The following is a 26996-nucleotide window of genomic DNA, read 5'->3' on the forward strand; positions in this document are numbered from 1 at the left end:
TATATATTATATATATTATATATATATATATGTGTTTTATATTATACTGAATATTATTATATGATATATAGATATATATATACTGTATATATATATATATATATATATATATATTATACTGAATTCCCTGTGAGGGTGACAAAAATAAGATGTCCTGACGTGTTTATCAAAGTGTTATTTACTGCTTTTTTTTGTGTTGGAATAAATGTTAAATATTTAACTGCAAAGTAGTAATGTGTGTTTGACACCTGAGTTTTTTTTTGCATTAAATCATACTGGGATGTTTGCTGAAATTGATTGGATGGCCCTACCTAGAACATGTTCCACCAGCTGCCACTGATGCTCAGTAATCCAAAAATTGAAGGCAGACAGGACGCTATCCATTCTAATGTCAGTGGTCATGTTGCTACAGGGGTATATTGCTTTAAATATTAATTCAGTTAAGACCAGAACCTGACTTGTTGACAGAATATATACTTGTTTACCAAAAAAAACAAACAGCTACTAACCAAACCAGTGAAAGTAAGCAGGCCAAACCTGGTTACAGCTTGCTGGTGACACAGCCATGGAATTGAACTTGTTCTCCCACATGAATAAGGTAGCAGGCAGCCATGATGAATAAATCATCCAAACTAATGTAAGTAATGCTAAAACTAGCCTAGCTTAGCAGAGCAGCATTTACTGCCACCTCAGATTTTGACTCTAGAGTTGTTCATGATCTTCAGTGATTAAGCTACTTTTAAATCACACATTTAAATGTATTAAACAGGAAATGATTCGATTATATTTCAAGGTTATTATTAAATGGTGATGAGAAGCTAAAGAACACATTTTGCGTGTTGATACTGTGTTTCCTCTTATATTCAGCTTTTCCAAAGGCAGAGTGCTGTCAATTTGTTGGCCTGTGTGATTATTGCTGTAAAATAATAATAAATGAGTCTGAAAGACGGCAAATGAGGGCACTACATTATATTATAATATACAGTGCGTAGCTGAAGGCTACCGCCCATACTCCAGCACACACACACACACACGTCTCTGCAGTGTCATATTTTTAGCCTTGGCATTTCTCTAATTGTATTTGCACAGTTCAAAAGCCGGAGTATTACATAATTAAAACTCAGCTGTAAAGAATGCTCTGTCCACCCATAATCAAAAGATTATTAAAAAAACATATATATACGATATATAGAGGGGGGGTAAATTTATATCTATATAACCCCACAAAGCTTTAGAAATATGCTGTGGCAATGGCAGATCTGATGGAAATATTGAGTAACAATCTCACCGATACGTTTCTGTATCAGTGAGAAACAGAGGATGGTGCGATGCGTGCCTTTGTGTTTTCTCCTTGTGGCAGATGCCTGGGTGTCAGAAGAAGCTGCGGTCCTCATGTGCATCACTCTGACTGCTAACTGTGTCACACCAATCTGTCCTCTCATTTCCAAAATGGTGTAAAGTGTGTGGGAGCACTGGGTCTTCATTGTCAGAAACCATTTTATGGACTAGTAAATTGACTGACTGTGCCATATGGTGGGCTGTGGTGCGTGAGGATTGCCTCACGCACCACACTAAACACGAGTGTGCCTCGTGTTTATCTGGCATATGTAAATGTACGGCTGACTTTAAAACAGTGCCTCTAGTGGTGATGAATTCATACATTTCAGTATTGTAACTTATCGCTCATCCATCATTTATAGTAGCAAAAGCAACTGCTGCAGTCCCATCTTGCCATATATTTTCACTGTATATCCAACAGTTTTGCGTGCTTGATAAAGAGATGTTTAAGTGGATCTCCAGAGGCTCATTAAAATTCCCCCCGGCCAGTGGCCACTTCCCTGTGCGTTGGCGGCTTGAGTGGTAAACAGTGAAAGTTATTGTCAGGCTACAGTTTGACGGTGATTTTGTTAAGTGTACCAAAAGCTGCTCTCGCTGGAAAAAACGGACAATTTTAATATTCCTACAGAAGTTACACACTTCTTTGAGACATTGTCACTTGGAAACAATCGTCTGAACAGCCTTCATGTCAGAGTCTCGTGTATGATAAATGTGGAGTTGTGCTAAGATGCATTTCAGAGTAGAAGCATTCCTCAACAATACTAGGCTGCCCCCAAGCGGTAACATTGTATAACTGATGCAAAAAAAAGCAAATGCATTGAATACAAATACTCATTTGTATCCGTCAGACCTATAACTCAGAGGGGACGTTCTCTTCACGCTACTGCTGGAAGCAAAACAATGTAATCTTTTTTTAATCACAAAGCATAAATGTTTGTTTAATTGGCAATTTCATAACAAATGCCGAGTTTCCACATCGAATGAGTCGGCTTACATTTTTTTTTTCAAATGACTTAGCAACTGACAAAAAAAACAAAAACACAGTAAAGACACACTATTCACAACCTGTTTGACATTTCCATTACATATACTGTTATCACATTAAACACCATATTTACAAAGCTCACCTCCAATTAAATCATTAAGAACTCTCTTCAAAGCATCCGTCGAGCAAAAGGCAAGGGCTGGAAAACTTTCTCTTCTTCTGCTCTTTTTAACAGTAGAGTGGTTAAACGGCAACAGGGTCATTGTCTCTGTCTCACACGGTCAGACATACACTCACACACACTCACACACACACACACACACACACACACACAGTCACAGATAGGTACTCATCATTGCTCAGTGGGGGAGCCCTGCTCACATCCAAACAACCTTTAAAAGATTACACACTTAATAAATCCGTATACCTTACAGCTGGTATATGACCTGTATACAATGATGCATAAGAAAAGCTCATGAAAGGTAAAACATTCAGTTATGTTTGAGAAAACAAAAAGACAAATGTAATATATATTTATAATTTGTGCTGCACGTGTGAACAGCACTTGAGACACCATCACTGTGAAGAGATAAATAAATATATGCGATCAAAGATCCAGTAAGTCCATGTAGGAATCCATAACAAAGGTGCTAGTTTTGCAGTGTCTAGTTTAGCAGCTGCACGAAGACGAGAGGTTTTCCAGTTAAAGATTCAGTCGTTACAGACATCAACTAAAGAGATGAAAGATGTGTGTGAGGATCGGTAGAGAGGAGTAATGGTCTACATCGTAGTAATTTGTCTATTTAATGGCATTTTTGTATGTTCCAAAGGCAAGATAGCTTGATTCATTTGACTGTAAACTACCATATGTCTATTCAACAATTTCAATATGGCTTATGTTTTACACTACATGATCATTTTTGGCTTAATATTGCTGTTTGATTCTTAGATACAATTGAATTTATTTTCATTATTTCCCTTTGACCCGAGCTCGTCTAATTCATCTCGTTTAATTATCTCTACCAATCGAACGTGGTCTCATTTCAGGGACAATGCAATTTATTTTCATCATTTCCTTTTGGCTTGTGTGTATCTAATGCATTGTGTTCTGTTTCCAGACTCAATCAAATTCATTTGGTTTTTATTTACTACATGATAAATAATACGATGGGTGGGTAAATGTTAATGGTTGCTTTGGGTTTGTTTTTTACAGTTCTAAGATAAACAACTGAGTTATTATGAGGCTCCATTTGATCACTTTGGCTGATAAGGCAAGTTGTGTTTTTAAAAAAGAAAGTGCATTGACTCAATGGCCCCAAGGCGCGCGCGCACGCGCACACCCACACACACACACAGACACACACACACACACACACAAAAATACTCACCCCATTCAAAATAAAATACCTTGAAATTGGTAAACATCTGCCATTGTTAATAAATTAAAAGGTTCAGCAGTTCACATTCATCAGCTGGATGTGTGTGTATCTGTGTGCAAGAGTGTTCTGGGTCGTCAAGTTGTACAGTTCACAATGGTCATTGTAGTCCCGTGGCTTTTTTGAGTAGCTCCAGGTCTTTGCGCTTTTGACCTTCAGGTGGCGTACAGCCGTATGCATCCAGACCCAGAGGCAAATACCGCTCCTGCAGCCCCAGGAACTCATCCCGCTGCCCGGCTTGTAGCGAGACCCACGGAGGGGGTGAAGAACTACCCCGGAACCCCCAAAGTGCAAGACTCTCTGCGGTGACAGGCAGCAATACGAGGGTATGAGGAAAGAGCCACTTTGCCACAAAATACAATAACTGGACGGGCAAAGAAAAGGGAAACAATTATGGATGTTCGTCACTAACCTTTACTGTGCAGATCAGCAGCTTTGGTCAAACCAAAGGAGACCAGATGTGGTGCTACACCAACCAGGCCCTCTGGTTGACCTCGTGTTGCCATGAGCACTATAGACCTGTCGAAGAAACAAACACTTCTGTATAACTCTCGTCTACTGGGCTGCTGAATATTTATACTAATTAGGAAAGTCGGTCTCAGCAGTTGATACCACTGTACGTCCATATCAGAACTGCAAATGTAGCCGTGTGAGCAGAGTGAACTTATTTTCCCTGGCTCACCTATTTGGTATTCCAGTTTTGAGGTACTGTTCCATCTTGGCGTCCATCTTGGCAAATGAGGTTTTCTTGGTGACTTTCCCAGAGCAGGCATCCACTGAGACCAGGAAGTAGCCCGGCCGTGTGAAGGGCATGGCCACCTCATTCACCTGGCAGGTAACGGGGGAATAAATTGGTTAAATAAACCCTGATTCACAAGTTCAAATCCTATAGAAAAGGTAATGTGTTGGGCCTGGCATGCTCACAGTGATAAAGGAGCTGTTGTCTCCTTTCTGCTGCTCTTTGCTACTGAGAGACTTGACTTGTGTCTGGAGGTAGGAGGTCCATGGCTCACTGGAAAACACAAGCTGAGACCGACACACATTGGTCAGCAGCGGTGGTGGCCTGTGTTCTATCAGGATTAACAGATGTTATCTTAAATGTAGCAACTTATACCTGTTTAGCACCACAGCCTTTGCAGGGTTGTGTATTGAGGGCTGGCATAGGTAGCACTGCTGAGGGTGTCTTGGAGTACTTGGGGTAGGCCTTGGATGTACAGTTACAGGTCTGTTTAGAGGATGTGGTGGCCATGACTTTCACTCTTTCGCAGCCTCTTGCTGAACAGTAGCTGTGACCATCTCGCCCATGCCGGGCTCGAAGGTAGAGCCACAACAAGCTGGGTGTGAAGGAAGGAGAAACAGTTTAATTAACTGAAGGAAATCAGGGAGTCTCAGACTGCTCAGCCATCAGTGTGAGAAGGATGACCTTTGATTGTCAATGCAAGTCAGGATAAAAAAAAAACAAGTCAAACTCTCAAAGCTTAGCACACTCTTTCTTTTTGAGCATTGGGAGAGAGAGGATTGGATTTTTTTTGTTTGTTCTCACCCAACAGTTCGGTCAAAGAAGTACTTCCTCTCCATCGGCCTCTTCTCCAGCTCTACAAGGGACGACACAGTGCCGTAGTCTGTGAGGTCATCAAAGGTGTTGCTTTGTCTATCATTGATGTCGGCCATAATCTGAAATGTGGTGTCTGATGGGTAACAGAGTCCCACCAGCACCCAGTCATCTCTGAGTGTGAGAGAGAGAGAGAGAGAGAGAGAGAGAGAGAGAGAGAGAGAGAGGTTACATCAAACAAATATTTGTAGTTCTAATGTGATGAACACAATAAACAAAACTGTTGAAAAACACAATGTAATGCAGTGACGGTCTTGTCGTTCAATGGCTTTCAAAATTGCAAGACATTACAGAAATCTAATGACTTGTCACACACATGCATGCTGCTGACTCGTGTTACTCACTTGTCAAAGTTGATGAGAGAGAGGACAACCTCTCTTGGTGCAGGCCCACTCCAGTGCAGAGTGTAGCTCTTGCTCATCATTAGGATGGGCTGGTACTGCTGAGACAGTGCCCCCTGGCTGTTGATCCCCCTCAGTACCAGAGGAGCAGCAGGGTATTCATCTCTGCTGATGGACAAACTAAGGTTGGGGGCTCCCTGGGTCTGGATGTACACCTGAAGGAGAAGAGGATGTGGTGGAGTGCAAGTGTTAGGACGAGTGCACGTCCTACATTAGAGGGACAGACCAACAGGATTAGGGGGCAGACCCCGACATGCTGTACCTGAGAGTAGCGGCCGCTGCAGATCACTCCACTCCACTGGGACATAGTCACACAGCCAGGATGTTGGATCAGGTAATTGTCTGCTCTGCCAACGTAGGAGTCTGTGTAGCCCGTTACTGACCCGTCCACATCGTGAAAGATGGAGTTTTTGTCTCCGTCCAGGTCGTTCTCTTCAAACCACTGCCCCGGGCGACCAAAGAACGTCCGCAGATCCACCTGAGGATGTTATTTGTTGTGTGAGTGTTGTGAAGGCCACCATATATGTTTCATCACTTTATCTATTCAGGCTGTTATTAAGTGCCACTTCTGTCAAATGTTTGTTAGGGATGGCTCACTTAAACGCAGCTGCTATTTACTGGAGTTGGAAATGTTTACTTTATGTTTAGGATGAGTTTTACAATGAAATGATCTGATTTGATGAGCGGAAGATAAACAAAAATGTTTATATTTACTTACATTTTTTAAATACTCACATTTAAGTAAAGGCAGTGCACTGTGCTGCCTTACTACTATACCACCACAAGATGGCAGTAGTGAAACACGATGGTTTTCCACAAGCCTGACATGGGGTCACCATTTCTTTTCCTCTCTTCTGTCTAACTAATGCTGCAAATAACTGCTCTGATCTGAGTTGTGATCTAATCGATATGAGGGGATGGGTACTGACGTGAAGAACAAATTTCTAACGAGGAAACAGACAGACCCAAAGTACCAAGACAATAGACACATAAAGTGACGTATAAAGAGGGTGAAGACTCTCAAAAAATAAACATTACATTACAGTCATTTAGCAGACGCTTTTATCCAAAGCGAATTACAATTCAGAAAACATATATAGTAAAAAATCTGCCAGTCCAAGGAGTGTTCACAACTACTGTATCCTGAAAGCAGTAAATCCACAAAACAGAAAAAACACAATGAAGTAAGAAGATGAGATAAAGAGGAAGGAAGAGTGAATGACGAAAAAATAAACTGACCAAATTATACAATGTTTGAAAACAGGACCAGAGGAGTCACATGGCAGTATCTAAAATGTAACATAACCCCAAGTCATATAGTCAAACACGACAAGCTGGGAGTGAAACTTGCACCTTGATTGTCCGTCATTGGCTGTTCTGAGCTATAATAGGCTTATTAAAAGCATGCCACAATGTAAACATGACACGATGCCATAATACTGTAAAATGAATATGTATGCAAGTATACCTGCTTCCTATGGTAGGTTGTATGTTGACCCTCAGTCTCAGTGTTAACAGGTTAACGTACTGCACTGCATGTATCTACGTAATGCTAATATTAAAACAGGAACTGTGTAGTGTGCCTAGATGTCAAAAATGGATGTTTACTTACAGTGGAGTGGAAGTTGAGCTGAGACAGATCATTTTGGGGGGTGAGCTGCCACGTGTTCTTCAAGTTGAATCCAACTGCGCTGGTATAACGCTCCGGTGTGGGGATGAATCCACGGAATGTACTCTGAGTAAGTCGCACCGGACCGTCATAGATCTGGAAACCTCGGATTGGGAAAGTCCTACAGAGGAGAGGGAGTGAGGCACAAACGACAGCTCTGTGTTTACTTTGCCTCAGTCAAGAAACTAATTACTTTGTATTTGATATTAATGAAACGTTATGGAATTTTAATTAAATGATCAAATTATTCATCTCTTTTAGTGGAACTATCTTCTCCCTGACAAACTAAAGAGAGTGGCAGCAGCTCTGGCAGTAATCACGATGACGACAGACAAACCGACTGAGCCAGATGTCAGTGCGGTCAGGAAGCCTGTAAAATGGCTGTACAGCTGTACGGAGTGGTGTCAGTGGTCACAAACTCCAGTTCTTGAGACAAAAAAAAAATAAAATAAAATAGGCAGCTATTAGCCAGTCTCTTGTTTATGTTGCTCTCCTCTTGTATAACAATCTCTGTAATGAGAGAGATCGACGAGAGGGGACATAAAGCTCAGAACTCTGCTCTCATTAGGATTGTCCACTCAGTCAGACATTATCAAAAAGTCAAAATGATAGAAACAGAGGAAGGGATTGGTGACATTTGGCTGAAATGATTGGGAACTCTGTCTCAAAAATACCAGAGAAAATCCTCTCCTTACTGTTAAGCAATCAAATGCTACAGTGAGTAATTCCTTTCTACGGAAAGTGTTGCCGCCACAGTTTTTCATAAACTGCCTAAAATGTCCCTGGAGGGAAGTCCGTCAACACAGAACTTCCTTTCACAAGTACACGGCGACTTAAAGCAGCTGTAGCAGCCTCAGCGGTCCATCTGTCCAACTACCCGATTGCCGTGCTGGCGCTCTCTTCCCCGTTTGTTTTTCGCAGCATATTTTTCTTTGCCAACTCCTCCAACTCCTTCCCTTGCAATTCCTGAGAAAACTTGGTTTGAGTTGGATTTTCCCCCTCACTTCCTTGCATACATCTTCCCTCCTTTCATCGGCTCATCCCTTCCTCCGTTTGCTCCCCCTCACCTGTTTCTAGGCAGCGTCCTCATCTTAGCATCAGCTCCTCCTAAACCCCAGTATTTATTCTGTCCTCCGTTGGTCCCTCTGTTCCGGCTTTCACCCACAAACAGAGACTGTGTCACCTCCTGACTGGAGCCTTCGTCCTTAGGGTAGCTGCCATCACTGGAGAACAAGAAGGAGATATATATATATATACATATAGAATATTATTTTAAATCATATGTTAACATTTGACAACTTTACAGGACAAATGTTTGTTAATGTTTTTTGGCAAGTTCATCTGGCAGGGAGATGTGACAAGCAAATATGGCTGAATAAAAGAATCATAATGCTAAATACACACCTGGCAAAAGACAGTCCTACTCCGTTGTCTGCAAATCTATTCAGAGAAAGATAAAAGAAATATTTGTTAGTCTTACAAATGTATGTTATTGAAATACCACGAGCACGGTATTGACAAGTTATGGACATAATTAGGAGTGAAAAGACTGGATCGTTTTAAAGAACGATGATAAAAATGATGACCGGTTATAAAGATAAACATAACTGTAGGTCCTCTGAACATGGACCATATCTATTTTTTTCCCTATAATGACGATGATGCTCAAAATTATATACTGTCAATCAATGGTTACCACTTTGAAAGCTGTAGAAATCAAGCCAGCTTTGAAGTGAGTGGAAAAAGAACCAATTCATAACAAACAGCAGATGATGTATAACATTGCATTGCCAGCATCAATTTAAATATGGCAGTTTAGGTTTTTATGATGACATTGCATTAATCACATCATGCTCATGATGACTACGAGTCGTCTCACCCAGAGTCCCGGATGACGATGTCGCCTCCCCTTATCCACGCCCCCAAGTCGTTGTTCTTGAAGGAGATCAGAGTGTCGATGACAGCCGCCACCCGTGGACGGCTTGGGTCAGCATTCTGGTGTGGTCGGAATCTGACAAACGCGCGTTTCTATTATTATCCTCCTGACTTTCCATCGACTACATTCAATACCCCTCAAGCCTCATACTTTTCCTGCACATGTGGTCCTCATCAAGGCCAATGCACAAGAACGCGCACACACACACACACACACACACACACACACACACACACACACACACACACACACACACACACACACACACACACACACACACACACACACACACACACACACACACACACAACTGTTGGAGGGTTTTGAGTGACTAATGGACCTGATAATCATAACCTCATCGTACTATAAGTCTGCACAGACACAATTCATAACCAGACTAAAAGCTTAAAGCGCCATTAGGAAATATCTTGTGAACAAACTGAAAAGGAGTTTTGTAGTCTTAGATAGATGCTGCTCATCCTCTTTTTTTTCAGCCTATTGGTGGCGCTCAATTCAGATCAGAGCCTTCCTTCAACATCTGTATTTATGCTCTGGACACATTCCTTTTTTTTCCTTTTCTTTTTTTTAAAACCTTGTCGTGGACCAAAGTGTTGGTTAAGAGGAAATATTAACCTGAATGTGGTGAGAGACGAAAAGGTCAGCGGATCACATAAATCAGAGGGAGTACTTTGAGAACTATCAATATCCAATCTCTCTCTGCCTCATGAAATATTAATACTTAGTACACATTTAAAATCCTCCCCCACATACCTCTGTACACATACAGACACTCACACACCCGCACAGAGAGTGGCCAGCAGTCTCAGTGGACACGCAAGATTTTTTCCATCTACTTGAGGGCTGTATTTGGGTAGCGAGAGTGGAAACTGTATCTGTGAAGCCTTGTTTTCTCTGTAAACACAGACCTGACAGACCTTCCACTAAAATGCAGTAACAGAGTGTAAAGCCATCCATCTATCCCAGTCAATGGCCATATACTAGAAGATATCCAGCTGGGATATACAAATAACTTAATCCACAAACATTTACACATTAGTAAACCACAAATGCGGTGATATTTACATGGCGTAACTATATACTATGATGCCTATCATCAGCCACTATAGATCCCCTAACAGTACACAGCTATACACAACATGTACAGTGTACCGTGCAGTATAATGTACTAGTCAGTTGTGAGTAACTAGCAATTGACTCAAGCAAGATTTCTTATAAAACTCTTGAGATTAATAAATAACTATTAATGACTGACTTTATACTTCCTCAAAATTGTAAAATGCTATTGCACACACACACACGTTTGCACACACATACACACCTGGCACTGTTATCTAGACACAGGTATTCCCGGGGGTCCGCAGCGCTAGCATTCGTGGTCTTCACTCCTTTATCAATGAACAGCCCGGCCTGGGAAGACGAAAGTATGAAAAAAATATAAATAAACGTCTGCCTGTCACCAGAATTGGATATCCTGATTATGCAGGATGACAATTGCCAGAACTGTCCAATCGACAAGTCATCCGTCAGCCTGTATAACTTCATGTTTACTCCTCTTGGTTCGTTGGTAAAACGTTGGTGTGAACAGGAACCGGACCAGAACCAAAACATAACAATGTATAATGTATTCCCTTGGTACGGACTAAATAGTCCAAACTACAGGTGTGAAAGCACCCGAAAACTAAAGTTAGAGATCCAAGACGGGCTACAGATGTGTTTCTGTTGGACTGACATTAACAAGACTACTGGTTTATTTTACAGTGTGGGACCTGAGGCAATAATAAATGTACTAAATGTAAATCCTGGGCCGGCAGAGTAATAGAGTCAATGCTGTACAGGGTACTGCGGAAAGTATGAAGGGTGGTAAACAGAATTCCTGTGAAAAATGTATAATGTGCATGAAAAAGTGTATTTATAAGTCTATAACATGTGGATTAGTTTTGTATGTTTAGAAAATTAATTGTAAAAGAAATGATAGGAAAAATGTTGTGTGTGTGTGTGTCTTATGTATGTGGAAACCTGTGCTGTGAGTTGGTCCTGTGGTATAAGCGAGGTATACTCTTAAACCTCTGGGCTCCTTCCTCTATAAGAGAGGCTGCTGTGGTCAGCCTGAACAAAGAACTTACAGTTCACCTGCCCGACTTCTGTCATTATACAACAGAGCGCTATTGTAGAGGCTACACACTGTGTGTGTGTGTCTATTTTTGCAAGAACCAAGTGAAGAGGCATTAACTTATGTCAATGTTTCTTAACAAGTTATGATTACTGTTCTTCTCTTGTTTCTATAAAACACAGAAGCAGACAGAGAGGTTTGGCAGCTGGTATACCGTCATGTTTATGGAAGAGAAAGCACAAACCGACATGAAACTACGACAATAATAAAAAACTAAACTCTGATAAGCTGCTGTGAGGATACCTTAAAGTTGGAGTGTACGCGGTTGTTGTAAAAGATCCCGAGGGGAGTGAGCTCTGCCTTGGTCTCTGGAACCAGCCCATGAGAGCCTCCGGTGGAAGAGCTGTGGAACACAAACCATATGCCAGCATCCTGCAACAGGAAGGAAGAAGGATGAGCGGATAAATCGTGTTCTTGGTACAGCTGGCCAACATCAGGAATTTCATTATCTGGGTCCGTAGACGCATCATTATCATCTGCAGGCAGAGCATTATAGAAACGAACATAACCAATATGTGGAACCGGGCCGGATGTCATACTACATGTGGGTCAAGCTCTGCAGAAAGAACCAACCAGGTGTACGAGTTCATATGAGCTCAAAAGTTCATTAAAGTTTACGGTTCAATAGATATGGACCGACAACTTAAATTTCACAAGCATACCCCCTACCAATATTTAGTACACAGCCCTCCCCAGCGGACCTCCACGCCGTTTATACCAAAATGAAAAAGATACGGGACGAGTCTTCTGCTGCAACCGAGTCGTCTTCCCAGGTCCATGCACCCCTCTTTAAAGCCCGTTAAATCCCATTTTATTGAAGGATCAATTCGTTATGAGCATGAATATCTTCACTTTTCATTATGTAAAGTTCAGAAACACCAAAGCCATGTCAGCTTCATATCATAAATCAATAAGAGGCCCCCCTTGTTGATCATTAATTTTATTAATCACTTCTAAAAAGCTGAAGCTGTTTTCTTACATAACTCTGATGTTATTACCTGAGAACCAGCAGCTGCATTGCTGATGAGATTGTTGTTGGGGTTGGCAATCCAGAATGTTGAAACTGCCCTGGATAACACCAACCACACAGACGGACAGAGACAGAGCACACACAGACATGAATGCACGAACAAGATATTAAAAAGGCAATACCGTGGCATAACAAAGACTAACAAGCAGAAGACACTTTCAAAAGTCCCTCAATAATCCACCTCTCCAACATAAACCCTGGATAGGGACAGCTCTGTCTACACACACACACACACACACACACACACACACAAACCAAAACACACACAAACTCCTGGAAACAGACCTTGTTGCTCCTCTTACAGAGGCACCTTTTTCACTTTGCTGTAAAAACATCCCGTGGAGAGTAGAGGTTGTTATTGCATGGATAAAAACCACCCGGCCAATATCTCTAGCACACACACCAATACTAACTACAGTATCTCTTTCACATGGACCCTCTGTCAAGTGGCTGTGTGGGAAACCTGGTAATAGTGTAGCCACACTCTGAGAGCAGACAGAGAGGGAAAGACTTTAATGTCAGTCTGGGAGATTTAAAACACGTGTTGATTTGTCCCAACTGGACTGTGTTTTCAAAGATAAGACAGTTGGTCAGTGTCTACTATATTTCCCTCCATAAATATTAAGCTACTTCACGGTCAAGTTATTGGCTTATTCACAGCTGCCAGGGCAAGTGCTGTTAACGATTATCTGTCATTACAATTATCCTCAGTCTTGAAAAAGGGTCTTTGTATTGCAACCGTTGCTGGTGGATGGTTCAGGCATTGAAAATAGACAACGCACAACGTTATGATCCTAATCTCTTACTTGCACTCCGTGCTGGGTGAGGGAGTGTAGCCCTTGTAGACTTTGTCCTTGATGCTGGTGCAGAGGGTCTCGTTGCGGTCGGTGGGCAGCAGAGTCCCGGGTCGCGTGAGCAAGCCGAGGTTGTGGTACAAAGTGTTACGCTGCTCGATCCCGTCCTCAAGGAAGAAACAGTGGCCCAATGTGTCATAGCCTACAGTGTTCTTCACCTGGGTCAAAGGAAGAAGACAAATGAGGATTTTTAGACAATAAATACTCTTCTAAATCCCATTTCTGGCACGCTTTCCCTTTCCAAGGAAGAGGTAGATTGCTCCTAATAAAAATATGCAGAAAATGCGAGTAAACAAGAGAGGTGAGACAACATGTGCTAGTCCGTCTTGGAATCGGCAACAACCCACAGGAAGATACACCACGTTCCAACTGATGTGCCTGCCTCTGTAAACACTTAAAATTCTTGAAATCATTTCCTCCAAGGACACTTTCTTTATGAAACCGATCTGATGCCATGTTGAGAAGGGAGGCATCAAGAGAATATTCACATGGCCATTGTGCAAGAAGGGAAACAGGAAAAACAGCAGAGTCAAACAATGTTGTCCAAAACTCTGTCATTTCCATTTCCTCAAATTTTCAACGGACAAAAGTTAATCCGTCCCCGTTTGGCATGAAGAGGGAGCATATATTTTACACTCAACCCCCCCCCTCCTTTGAGAGGAAGAAAAGGAAAAGAGGAAACAAAGCCATCTAACATCACATGGTTATTATTAGTAGGAGCTGTCTTAGACATCCTCCAAATAAACAGATACAGCGGTCTTTCTTTTGCCCTCGCATACATTAGAGACTTCTTCATGACCAATACTTTACTAACCAGCAAACCGTTGGTGGCGTGGATGGTGAGGCAGCGGGAGAAGCAGTGGTGTATGGAGAGTCCGTCCACATAGGTGGGCTCCCGGTAGCCGCCCCTCTGGTCCACGTCGCCGCACATGTGGAAGTGGAGGGGGTAGTGGCCTTGCTCCGCCTGCTGGCCCATGTTCTTCAGCTCCACGTGGGACAGATGCACTGATGAGAAATTACCAAGAATCTACCGGTGTGAGCGAGAGAGAGAGAGAAAGTAAAGAGGCCAGAGTGGAGGATCAGTCACAAAAGAAAGGGTGGTTTTAAAATCAATCAAGCGAGAACAATGAGCTATTATACACCGCTAAAGTAAAAGCACCAGGTTCATATTATGCCTCAAAAGTAAACTAACCGTCTACCCACTCCGGTAAATTAAAGGTTTATGTCTACAGTACAATTCCCTGCGTTTGCCGAGGATCCCAATGGGATATGAACTCTAGCTCTGTTGGCATCGGGCCCCGGTATGTCAAACTGATCACACTGATGTTGCTCTTGATGAATACGTAATGGAAGTTATAAAGGAATGAATTAAAAGCTAAACACACATGAAATACACACATGCAAAATAACAAATGGACCGGGGAGGAAATGAAGTTAAACATGAATCAATAAATAATCCAATACAGTTATGCTGCACAATGCTCCCTAGGAGGTCTTTTCGTGGGCATGGCATAATCCACAGTCTGGTTCCTGTTAAGGAAGTATTGGCCAATCCTTCCAACTGACTGTAACTCACCCACACACACACTTACATGACAAACGAATTCTTCCTGCAGTATATACGCTGCGTTTGCTGGCCCAAAATACTTGCAGTGTATACATCAATGCAAAGACACGCATATGCATGCATGTATATTTATATTCATACAACTGGCTCACAAGACTGCCATAAGCTTTCTATCCATGTTGAGATGGGCGAGCGTAAAAAACGGATTGAGAAAATATGCAATGGTGAGTGCTGTGTGTGTGTGTGTGTGTGTGTGTGTGTGTGTGTGTGTGTGACGGCTCTGTTAGTTTGTGGGTCGGGAGGAATCATTTCAGAGGCAGATTGTGTAACATAAGTCAATGGGTTTTTTGGTGGGACAGTTAATGTGTCAAAAAAAAGAAAGAAAGAAAAGAGTTTATTTTCTTAAGCACAAGGAGGGTCAGTTACATAGAACCTAAGGAATGTTATTGTGTATTTGCCATCAAAGTGAATGAAATGTGACCGTCATTAACCACATGATTGTGAACTCACTGCCTATATAGCAACACATGTCGGTCACGGAGGATGTGACGCTCCAGGTATGACCATGTTTGACCTAAATCTGTCTGATGTCATCAGTATTTGTTCAGATTGACATGCTGTGCATCGTCTCTATAAAAATGAAAAAGTTTGACGTGAAGAGGCAGAGGAGAAAAAAAGAAAAGAGAGAGAATGGGATTGAGAGAAGTGTTAGTTCTTCACGTAAACTGACCTAGGACCATGAATAACCCCTCTCATTAAGGACCGCATATACACAGAGAACGTATGATGGCTCTGCCGTACAGAGCACAGTTTAAACAAGAGCCTGTGCTGTAAACGTACACACACATCACACAGACACACACCTTAATGTGGCCCCCATAGGTGTCGTGGCTGTAGAACTGGCACAGGTTTTTTCCGTAGCACGAGTTTTCCATTTCTCCGTAGATGAGAATGTTCCTGGAGAGCAGAGCCACTTCAGCACGCATGTCGACCCCGTCTATGATCTCTCCAACATGGTGGTACTGAGGCTTCCCTGGAGAGAACAGACTGCTTGGTCATATGCTGTAACAGAGTGACTTTAATGGAGACAAGTCTGGTGCGTGAGTGGACGAAACGTGGAAAAGGTGGAAGTCAATACTTGGTGTAATTACAAATGTAAATTACTCACTGCATTCCATCTCATCCAGATAGAGCAGGAAAGAACATGAACACTGTTTAATTTAGCTGAAGACCATAACAAACTTTGGCTTCGAATTCTTGTGGAACCTTTTCTCAGGTTCTCAGGTTTCTCAGACCTTTTCACTAAAATACCAGCTTAATACAAAACGTTGAAATAAATAGGAAGTGGCATTTAAACTAAACATTATTTCCGGACATGGCGGGTTTCCAACCGTCAACCACAGGAAGTATGCCTAGCAGCAGACACGCAAACATAAGCAACGACCCATACCCCGAAACCAACCTACCAAAATAGTTTACATGTAAAAGCAAAAGTAAGTGAATACATATGAGACGCAGCTCTTCGACAGTGCAGAGAGTACCCGTACCCACAGGGTGCAGCTGCCAATGATAACGCACAGCAGTAGTCCAGCTGCTCAGCACAACATCTAGGCATGCGCGCGCACACACACACGCACACACACACACACACACACACACACACACACACACACACACACACACACTTCTCTCCAGGAAAGGAGTTGGCATTTGTTGACAACAGCGGAATGAGATTAGGATTCATCTCTGATAGGGGGGGTGCACAACAAGTAACTAAAAGATTGTAGGAGAAGGACATTAGAGGAGCAGGAGGAGGAGGTTGTGAAGCAGGAGCGATGATTCTAAATCCAAACAACCACTGAGGTTATTATACGACAAGGTTACTTCATAATAATATAAACTGGCAATCTCTTTTAAAGCTACTCCAATAATGTTACATCACCACAACAGGAAATTAGATCTTTCTGGACCACAGGAAGAGTAGCACATTGTGTGATCACATTTATTGGCTATGACGTCAAATTAGTGTAAGATCTCCTATGTCCATGTCTATGAGTCTTTTAACAAGCTTTCTAATATGAAATATGACTGTACTGTACTTCCCACATATCTTCCTTCCTTTATGCAAGAAATCCACAGACCTTGTTACCATCAGTTTCATGTAAGACCTATTTTCTTTCAACCATAGTTCCTACATGTATTATTTTGGTGCTTTGAGCACCACAAGCAGAGTGCCATGTACTTCCATTATAGTGGAGAGAAGGCAGACATCTCACACACACTCACACTCACACTCCCTCACCTTGTATCCTGACCTGCTTGCTGCGGCAGTGAGAACAGGGCAACAATGTGAACTCTTCAGCCTGGTGCATGGAGTAGTCTGTGCTGGCAACTACGATCTGATCCCCGGGTTGCCAGGTCTGCTGCACTTTGTCCTGCAGGTTCAGCACCACCTGGTCCACAGCATCCACCTGGAAGCCTGAGATGGGGAAACCTAAGGGGAAGGGGGGCATAGCACTTCATTTAAAGGCAACATGAAGGACAGGACACTAAAATAGTATGAAACTGAATTCTGATGCCTTTTTATTATCGTTAATACACATGTATTGTACCTAGCCATATGTATTGTACCTAGCTATAAAGGATCTTATGAAGGCTCTCTTCAAGTAAGAACAAACGCTTATTCTTAATATCCATCAAATGGGGAAGAAAGACATGAGAATAACAGAACAAAAGATACAAAATAGTAATTTGCATTTTTTTCTACAGGACTGCATAGTTTAGATCCTGGCTTCTGAATAGCTCAATAACCACTGAGATATTGTCATTTCACACTTTATGTTCTGTTAAGTTGAGTCAAAATGTGTTTTACGAGGTGTGGGCATGCACGGCCGCAATAAATAAAGGAAGTAAATAAAGCGGGTGTGCTAGTGGCCTCACCCGAACCACAAACAGACGCCACACACACACACTTACATCTGCCTGAACACCTGGTGTTTGTCATAACAGCACCGTCACCCACTGAGGCACAGGAATGTCTTTGATGTTCAGGTGACTGATCTGTACAGCAGTTGGCATGTAGGAAACCTCATTTCTCAACCTGTCACCTTCCTCCAAACCCTTTACACTTCAAAGCGAAAGAAGCCTGAACATTTCATCTGAAGCCTGTTACTGTGAATAACTACAGACAAAGAGCAAACATACACAAAATGACAGAAGGCATAATATACTAAGCACTAAAATGAATGGCCGAAACAACACTGAACCATGTGCGTTCAAACCATCATAAGCCGTATCTCACCGTTCTTCCACTCGCTGTAGGCAGTGACCAGGAAGCCCACTCCGTCCACAGTGGTGAAGTTCTGTTTCGCCAGAGCTCTGCCTCCTGTGTCGTGGTTCTCGTGTTCCCTAACGTCCTCCGAGCACGATGCATTACCCCCACCGACCACCGAGACCAGAGCCCACGCCTGTCTGGACCGACCGGAGGGATGAAGAGGAAAGTGGGAGAGAGACAGGAAGGAGATGGAGTCACTAACAGACATTGCAGTAAATGGACTAGTTTCACACAGAGAAAAAGTGACCAGGTTCTAGGCCGTAGTTTAACATATATTCTTTTTGGATGATGAAATGAATGACGTTGAACTACAGTTGAAAGTTACTCCAGACTCACTGTTCAATATTACATCACTCGTTTCATCAATTAAGTGGCTCACAAACACACAAATCGCAGTAGCGAGACGCAACATCAGAATTAGTGGACCAGTGAAAACGTCAACAGAACATTCAAATGACCTAATATCTTACAGATGAGACAACTGTTCAGATGCAGGGTGTTACCTGAACTGCATTAGGAGTTTCACTGTTCTTGAGTGTGTGTGTGTGTGTGTGTGTGTTAGGTATCAGGTTGAGGTATCAGGTTGATGTTGATCACTGACACACAAACCCTTCCACTGAGGCTACAGATACAGCACATGATAACAGACACAGAGAGACTCACGAAGCGTATCTGAAACAGGTATTAAACTAGTGACTAGATGTGTGATGAAGGCAGAGCACATGCCTGTAATGAGCCTGAAGCAGGACAAGAGGAGCCAACTGAATATCAGAGTGAATGTCATTCGTGGAATAATAATTAAAAAAAAAACACAATGAGAGATAGAAAACTAAAAGAATGACATCAGAGAATTGGAGGGATTATTAAATAAGGGCAGAGGATTTCAGGAAGGGTGTTCATAGGCTCAGAGGAATAATGGGCGTACTTTCCACATCCCAAACTTCATTCAAAAACAACTTTTTTTTTACTTTTGATCCAAATCCTCCCCTCTCTCCCATTGCACATTATCTTATTAAGCGTGTCAAGAAAATGATTCTTAAATGATTAAATATGAAGGAGAGGCTTATAATCATTGGGTGTGGATGGCGAAAGGGATTGGGCGTATGACCTAAATAGAGAAAGTGTACTTTGCAACCTTGGATGTTTCAAACGTCATGTCCTTAGCTTCTTAAGAATGTATTATTTCACTTCTTCTTTTTTTGCTGAATGAGTCCAATAAAGCTTAAAGTCTTTTTGCTCTTCATTGCTACCCGTTTGTGTACGAGTGTGGTGTACAGGGACATCTACAAGAAGACCGTCACCTGTCATTACGCTGTGTGCCTTTCTGAAGAAGTGGTCATTTCACAGTTTCCTTTTGCCACATCCTTGTTATGATGTTCACCAGCATTTTAACAACCTCATTGTTTTACAAGAAATAGCAAATAAGAATTCACTGCAGATCAGCATAGACATGCGTTTGAGTGCACGTACTCTCCTGAGGGACAAAGATGAAAGACAGAGGGGTCAACAGGCACGAGGCCAGAGCCAACGCAAACGTTTTATGTATGTGGCAGGAAGAATGGTTGACACCCTGAGATCAACGTGTAATTCAAAGACATTTTGGTTGGAGCTGGAGATTACAAGGATAAAGAGGTTCATGAAACATGCCCATGGGAACCCAGGTATGCATGGCTGACGTCAAGTAACAAAATAAACAAGCACCACAATTGGTTTCCAAGTATGTGCCAGCTCCATTCTCTGCAACAGGGCATAACAGGTCATAAACTGATCCACACTTCATCATTACGCTCAACCCTGTAGGTCACATACCTTCACCACCAGACTCTTTCAGGCTAAAGTCACTCGGCCTAACATTATGTGACTTTAACAAGACATTAAACTGCATGTTTCTCTCATAAATGCATGCTCTGCGTTTCCTCCTCCCACAAAGAAAATCCACAGAAAGCTAAGATAACAATCTCCACTCCAACAAATGAATAAGAGAGTGCACAGCATCAACTTATTGGTAACCACACGAGCACCTGAGACCATACAAAGATCTATATCGTCTACTCCATTTGAGGGGATTAGTTTGAAGACCTAATGTCATGTCAAGTTAAACTCCACTTCTCTCACTTTATGAGCTTAAAGATAGAACTATCCCATGTGGACAGGACGACACTCAAGCCTCCAGCATCTGTCCTTTTGCACGACGGACATTAAATATTTTGTCACGTTTTGCACAAATCCTGGAAACCGTCTAACCGTAACCCCGTTATCCTGTACGCGCTTCCTTTTCTGGCAGAGCGTGATACGATGAAAACACGGGGCAAACAGGAAGAGGAATATCTGGGAACAAATCAGGACACTGCCGGAAAATCACAAATCATCATTTCCCAGGGAAGATGAACATGGCCCAGAATGCTAGTATCGTCAGTCCAACTAAGTGAGGGGTCTTACGTAAGTGGTTAAACAAAAGCTCATTAAAGCCCCAGGAGACCTAGAGTAAACAAAACACTCCCAAAAGACAACACACCATGGAGAACCTGCACAAAATCTCCTAGAGCCGGCACATTCGGCAACACAGCTGGGACACAATCACACGTCAACAGACACACACGTCAGGGCAACATCAAACAACCGAACCATGCGTATCGTCATTATGTCATTAGAAAAACAAATCATTTACAAGTCTGTATAACATTCCCATATTAAGAAACTGGCACTCTTTACCTGTATTTGAGATCATAGACAAATCTGCTGCCGAGCTTTTCTTCAATGGCCTTCTTAGTTTCGTCCAGAAGACTTTTGACAGCAGAGTCTCCCACGGCCAGTGTGACAATGCGGCCCGCCGGGAGGGTCCGCAGCAGCTGGGTGAGCCGGCGGCTGTCATTACGAGACTCGTGTGTGTCGTAGCGTTCGATGAACAGCATCGCGGCGGTGTCCTGGTCCACAACGCGCAAGTTGATGCCTCTGCTGAAGTTCCGCTGAAAGGCGTAACCCCCCGTGGTCAGACCGGAGGCCGGGACGGTCCGGGTCAGCAGAGACCAGGAAACTCTCTCGGTACCGTGTAGCTCCAGAGTCCCGCCTCTCAGGACTCCTATGAACTTGCGGCCCATGCCGGGCACTTCAGGGGCCGCCTTGTCGTCAGAGCGGCCCACGAGGGCAATGGTGGCCCGAGAGCGGTAGCGACATTTGGGAGCACCGATGTGAAGGGCTCCACCGTCTTCTATGAGGATGTGACGAGTTCTCAAGGTTATGTTTTTAGAGCCGTCGGCGTTGTCTGAGAAAACTACCCGACCTGTGAAGAAGAAGAAAAAAAATGTTACTTGTCACTTATCAACGTTACAACTCAAAATGTTACTTCACAAATCATGCTGTGCTTACCTCCTGACTGGATGGTTAGTGTGTGGAAGGTAGCAGAAGCCTCCAATCTTAACAAATGTCCCCTCCTCACAAGAACGGCCTTCTCTGGTTGGTGGCCCGGGTTCCAGCTACTAAGTGATGGATTGTGGTCCGGACAATTCTCTGCAAACATGACCGATCAGTGACAAATTACACAGACGGTATACGCAGAAGGGAACACATCTGCAGCATAAATAAAGAGATATACATTGAAAAAAAAAAAAACCTAAACATTTGAATCAGTGATTCGTAATACTGACCGTCTAACACATCTCCACTTGAGAGACTGAGGACGAGGATGAGGGTGAAGAAGAAAGCCCCGATGGACACTCCAAAACAGATGAATGTGTTCTTTCTCTGCTGGAGGCTCTGAGCCCGCTCCCTACGCTGGTGCTCCTCCGACAAGTTGAAGGTGGCTCGACGCTCCGGCGGGGGGCCGTGAGGTTTTATCGGGGGAGGCGGTGGAGCTTTGGCAGGCGGCGGCGAGCGGACCGGAGCCACCCGCCCGGGGACATAACCCGGGGGCCTCTGGTGGTTGCCGTGGGGCGGAGCGGCAAAGACAGGGAAGCGGCCGGGGCCATCACTCGTCGGCATGGTATAAGTGTCTGCTGCCTGAGAGGAGGAAGAAGATGCCAAAAAGAGCACATAAAAAGAGAGTAAAAACAGCAGGGGGTGAAGGAAGACCAAAGGGCCGATTCTGGGGAAACAGCCAATTGCCCTTAAAGCTTCTTACTCGTAGACCTCCAGGTAAAGATCCCGGCTGTGGGTCTTAAAAAGAGACTGTTACTCTATTAGGGCCTACTCGAAACCAGTCAGCGTATCCTGACTGGTTTGTCAGAGTGACATTAGCTGCTCTTGTCCACAGTGGCGGAGGAGGTTTATGAATAATGGATCTCAACATTCCTCACACTATGTTAACACAGCAAAAACAGATGGCACCAATTACAGTAGGGAAGGAGGAGAGCACGCCAGCTCTTGTCTGTGCTCGCTTTATTTCACACAACTGGAGGAGGTAGCACAAAGTTATCTGAAGCCACGGACACACACACACACACACACACACACACACACACACACAGAGAAGGGTCATATGGACACACACCTGCACACACGAACATGAAGGGGTAAAGGAAACGACACTGCAGGAAAAAAAGGCTTAAATGGCACTTTCCTTTAACACAAACACCCCGTAACACTGTAATGACATTACAGCTTGCTCACTAGAAGTCTTCAAAAAACACAAAGTCAGCAAGTTCATGCTTTCACAAGGTTGTTAAAAGCGCAAAACTGCCCCTTTAAAAATGAAGCCACCATGACAGTTATGACTTTAAATCACCCGAGTGTCTATCATTGCTTCACACACACACACAAATGTGAACAGACTCACACACTCCTGTGCCAATCCACACACACACACACACACACACACACCCTCACCTTGTATCCTGACCTGCTTGCTGCGGCAGTGAGAACAGGGCAACAATGTGAACTCTTCAGCCTGGTGCATGGAGTAGTCTGTGCTGGCAACTACGATCTGATCCCCGGGTTGCCAGGTCTGCTGCACTTTGTCCTGCAGGTTCAGCACCACCTGGTCCACAGCATCCACCTGGAAGCCTGAGATGGGGAAACCTAAGGGGAAGGGGGGCATAGCACTTCATTTAAAGGCAACATGAAGGACAGGACACTAAAATAGTATGAAACTGAATTCTGATGCCTTTTAATCCACACACACACACACACACACACATACACATACACACACACACACACACACACACACACAACAAACCATTGTCTTGCCAAGCCAATTAGTCATCATTTTAGCCCAGAGCACAACAAACCTCTTCCATTCATAAACAAAGCAATGTACAATCAAGGGCTGCTCAACAAGGGTCCAGTCATTTACACAGACCACAATATACGCTTCACCCACTTCACCCTGAATCATCCCATTAGTGTCTCTGAACCAGACTTGAGCTGATAACTCTCCGTATCTCCGTACCTAAACTGGAATGTCATCAAGAAAGGAATGCTGATTACACTAACTTTTGATTTCATGTTCTCACGGTCTGTGCCCTGCATTAGACAGACTCAGTGGGAGCCCTGTGATGGTCTGATCCCCCTATCATCAGTCTTTATAACTCGATCTCCGACTATGTTTTTATTCACATTCCTCACCATATAAAAAGGGCCAAGGTGGTCCTGCTACTAAGTGACCCATCAGAGCATAAGAAGTTAAACTTCTGTAACCTACACTCATCACAAGGCTGCGCAGCTGTTCATGAACCTTTTCCTAATAACCGGGCACTCACTCACTCACTGCCTCTCTCACTCTCATATTTTCCTGATTTCAGAGCTACTGTATTTAAAGCAGATGTGGGGGGAACACTGGGAGTGGGAGAGACCATCACAGATTCCTCAGCTGTATAATCAGCCCGTAGTTTGGAAATCGACATTGGGCAATGTGACAAACAGTAAGCCACGTGTTCCCTTATGTTAACTCAAAACTATAAGCGGATACAGCGCTGTCACAACTCTGAACACTAAATTAAGACTACCTCGTTTATAGTAACACGTTGCGAGTGAGTTGACGCGCATTGACTCATATCGAGGTTAAATAAGGTGAGTAAAAAAAGGATGCTGTTGATTTATTGGCTCGTTTTGGCCGAAGTGACTCGTTCCTCCACAATAGAGAAACACTAACGGTAACGTTACTGGGTAGTCTTGTCACCAACATGTCACCATATAAAGAGAAACACAAAGGATGTTATATGACACACGTTACGCATTATGTTAACTACCAACTACCGTTAGCAACATACAACTTTTAAACTAACTTAATTAACCCGCTCGAGAAGCCTCTTCACTAGAAAACAACCCTCAACTCACAAAGTTTCACTCGGTGAATCCTCTCCACCCCCAACGGCTGACAGACAGACACTGTAACGTGAACGTTAGACGGACAGTGGGCTCGTGCATACCGTTGGTGAGACTGTCCTGCTCCTCTCGCGCTCTGTCCATCCGCTCTCTGCCGAGCCGTTTAAACACGCTGACCCGTTGGTGGTGGTGGTGGTGAGACGAATGAATCCGTTCTCACCCTCGCAGGTTGGCTCTCTGTGTCCCTTTTTAAATACTTTTTCTTCACATGGTGTTTTTTCTGCTGATGGGCTGTCGTTTGTCCCTCGGTCGGTCGGTCAGCCCCCCTGTCCCTCTATCCCCCTCTCTCTGTCCCACCGGGAGCTAAGCAGGCGCGGCTTGCGAGAGAGGAAGTAGTGATGCGTTCACTTACTGTCGGACACTTGATATGTATAGTATCAATAACACATAGTGAAGGTTAGTAACGTTACTACTTTAGTAGTGGTATCATACCGGTAGTTACTACTCTTAGTGTACTAGTACTAGTTCAGGGCCGTAGTCAGGATTTTAGAAAATACTACTGTCATGATTCCAAATCTTAAAAATTGTTCAGTTCTATCTTCTGTAAATGTAATTTTCCAACAAAAGGGTTTAGATATATAATTGATTAAATACAATTTTAGTATTGTTTTATTTTACATTTGTGATAATACTGAAAGCCTATTTAGTGATTGTGTTTTTCCCTTCAGGTTGCTAAAATAGACAAATTCCCAGAAAAATAACTATGTACATTACCATAGCGTCTTCATAAACACAGCCTCGGAAGTAAGAGTTGTAGCAGTAATAGTTGGTCGTGTTATAGTAATTCTTGTCATCATCTTGTTTATTATATTTGCTATTTTACACAAGTAATATAAATGTGTGTATGGGAAGACCAGCATGATTGAATCATAGCTATAATCCTACCAAAAGATGACAAAATGTGGCGACTGTTGTGCAGGGATGTCTTTGTAGTTTGAGAATACATCGCCAGTAGTACTATACAGTCTTCTGCTGAAAATATCATGTGACAATATAGTAGTATGGAGCATAATGATCATGTTAGCATATCTTTATTTACAGAATGACAGTGTGACAGTGATTAACCTCTGCTGCAGTGAACTATTGATACCCTGATCACATGGCTCCTCAACAGGAAAAAATGTGTGAAATTAACAGTAAAGTGCAAAAACAAAGTTTATTCCTACACGAGCACACTTTTAATTTAGCAGTTGAAGCACAAACTAGCTGTTTTTGGTTGACTCATATAATGAAGCAAACATTGACGCTTTTTAATGTGGCCTGTGCGTTTCTATCCCCAACCTAAGGTATCTAACATTGGGTCAGATCACCATCATCTTCAGACCTAATGAAAGAAAGTAGGGGTTTCCGAGTAGTCATTGAATGTGTCACAAGGAGCACATGAAGTGAGGGGAGGGGCTTAGACCCGTGCCACACTGCCGCCTGTTGGTCTAAAAGACTAAATACTCTATAACCTCCCACACTTTAGACAAAACCTCTTATCTTGATGCTTCAAATGATGAATTATAAATTAGTAAAAATTGTTAATAACACAGATACAGTAAGCTGTGTCATAGAAATAAAGCATAACGCATATGACTTTTACATGTCTCATTTTCCTTGCAGTCACCACAGGATTTCCGCCACATCCTGTTCCCATAACCTCGCTAATCCTCCAATGGTCTCCTCATCCATATACTGTCACTGTCCCACAGTCTGAGCAGCAGAGTGGACCTCTTGACCTAAAGCAATATCAAGTTCTGCAATGAAATATCATCTCTTCCAAATGGAAAAGTCCCAAACTTTGTGCCCACAAGCTCAACTCTATCTAAACAAAGACGGTTTAGTATTATGAACGACATACAGTAATACCACAATGTACATCCTCAAATATTAACCGCCTCTGGCGCACAAAAGTCATATTTTATGCAGGATCTCTGTGTTGGATTTCATTAAATTGTGCAGGTGTTTGATGTGTCCCCTTCCTTTAGTCTCACAATTCAAAGTTATGAATTCCTCAGTGACTATGTTGAACAAGACAGAAAACCAGCTTTTATAAATATGGACTCATGTGTCTGGAAATAAAGTTGAATATATAAATTAAGATTTTCATATGACCAGAGAATTTTAAGTTCCCTGAAAGCCAAATTACCTCTCTGCATCTCTTTGTCTCCTGAGCTCCCTCTGAAGACCCCATCATACCGTAACGTACCGTCTTCATCACGTGAAGGAGCAGAAGAGAACTCGTCGTCCTGGCACGAGACCATTTTCATAATAAAGACCCGAAAACAAGAAACATTAAAACATTTTCACCAAAAATCAACAGTTCAGTCACAGCTCGGG

At 42.9% G+C, this 26996-nt stretch overlaps 1 protein-coding gene across 3 annotated transcripts; it reads right to left on the minus strand.

The window, feature by feature from the left end:
* Positions 1-2246: 2246 nt before the first annotated feature.
* On the minus strand, positions 2247-24970 carry cemip2 (cell migration inducing hyaluronidase 2). 3 transcript variants are annotated; one of them, XM_076104595.1, is made up of 25 exons: positions 24719-24970; positions 23188-23366; positions 21998-22349; positions 21720-21860; positions 21066-21633; positions 18321-18490; positions 17322-17513; positions 15883-16052; positions 14267-14479; positions 13405-13610; positions 12567-12636; positions 11812-11940; positions 10717-10805; positions 9321-9452; positions 8846-8881; positions 8509-8664; positions 7385-7562; positions 6035-6250; positions 5716-5927; positions 5303-5485; positions 4874-5093; positions 4684-4785; positions 4442-4587; positions 4172-4278; positions 2247-4059 (listed from the first exon to the last, which is right to left on the minus strand). In XM_076104595.1, the coding sequence occupies exons 1-25, from the start codon at positions 24756-24758 to the stop codon at positions 3860-3862; spliced, it is 4407 nt and encodes a 1468-aa protein (XP_075960710.1). In that variant the 5' UTR covers positions 24759-24970; the 3' UTR covers positions 2247-3859. The 3 variants fall into 3 exon arrangements, with proteins under 3 accessions (XP_075960710.1, XP_075960711.1, XP_075960712.1); XM_076104596.1 differs by lacking the exon at positions 24719-24970 and having other exon boundaries at positions 23175-23325; XM_076104597.1 differs by lacking the exons at positions 18321-18490; positions 21066-21633; positions 21720-21860; ... (1 more) ...; positions 23188-23366; positions 24719-24970 and adding an exon at positions 17996-18304.
* Between the last annotated feature and the right edge of the window lie 2026 nt (positions 24971-26996).

This window comes from Anarhichas minor, unplaced genomic scaffold, assembly GCF_050575085.1.
Source record: "Anarhichas minor isolate MPS153535 unplaced genomic scaffold, ASM5057508v1 ptg000030l, whole genome shotgun sequence".
Taxonomy (NCBI): domain Eukaryota; kingdom Metazoa; phylum Chordata; class Actinopteri; order Perciformes; family Anarhichadidae; genus Anarhichas; species Anarhichas minor.

Excerpts from the sequence above, each read along its gene's own strand:
- cemip2 (XM_076104595.1), bottom strand. The coding sequence starts at position 24,758 with ATGGACAGAGCGCGAGAGGAGCAGGACAGTCTCACCAACG. Across the intron at positions 14,480-15,882 it reads CCTATGGGGGCCACATTAAG|ATTCTTGGTAATTTCTCATC; the intron begins GTGTGTGTCTGT and ends TCACACCGGTAG. Across the intron at positions 9,453-10,716 it reads TGTCTAGATAACAGTGCCAG|ATTCCGACCACACCAGAATG; the intron begins GTGTGTATGTGT and ends CGCGTTTGTCAG.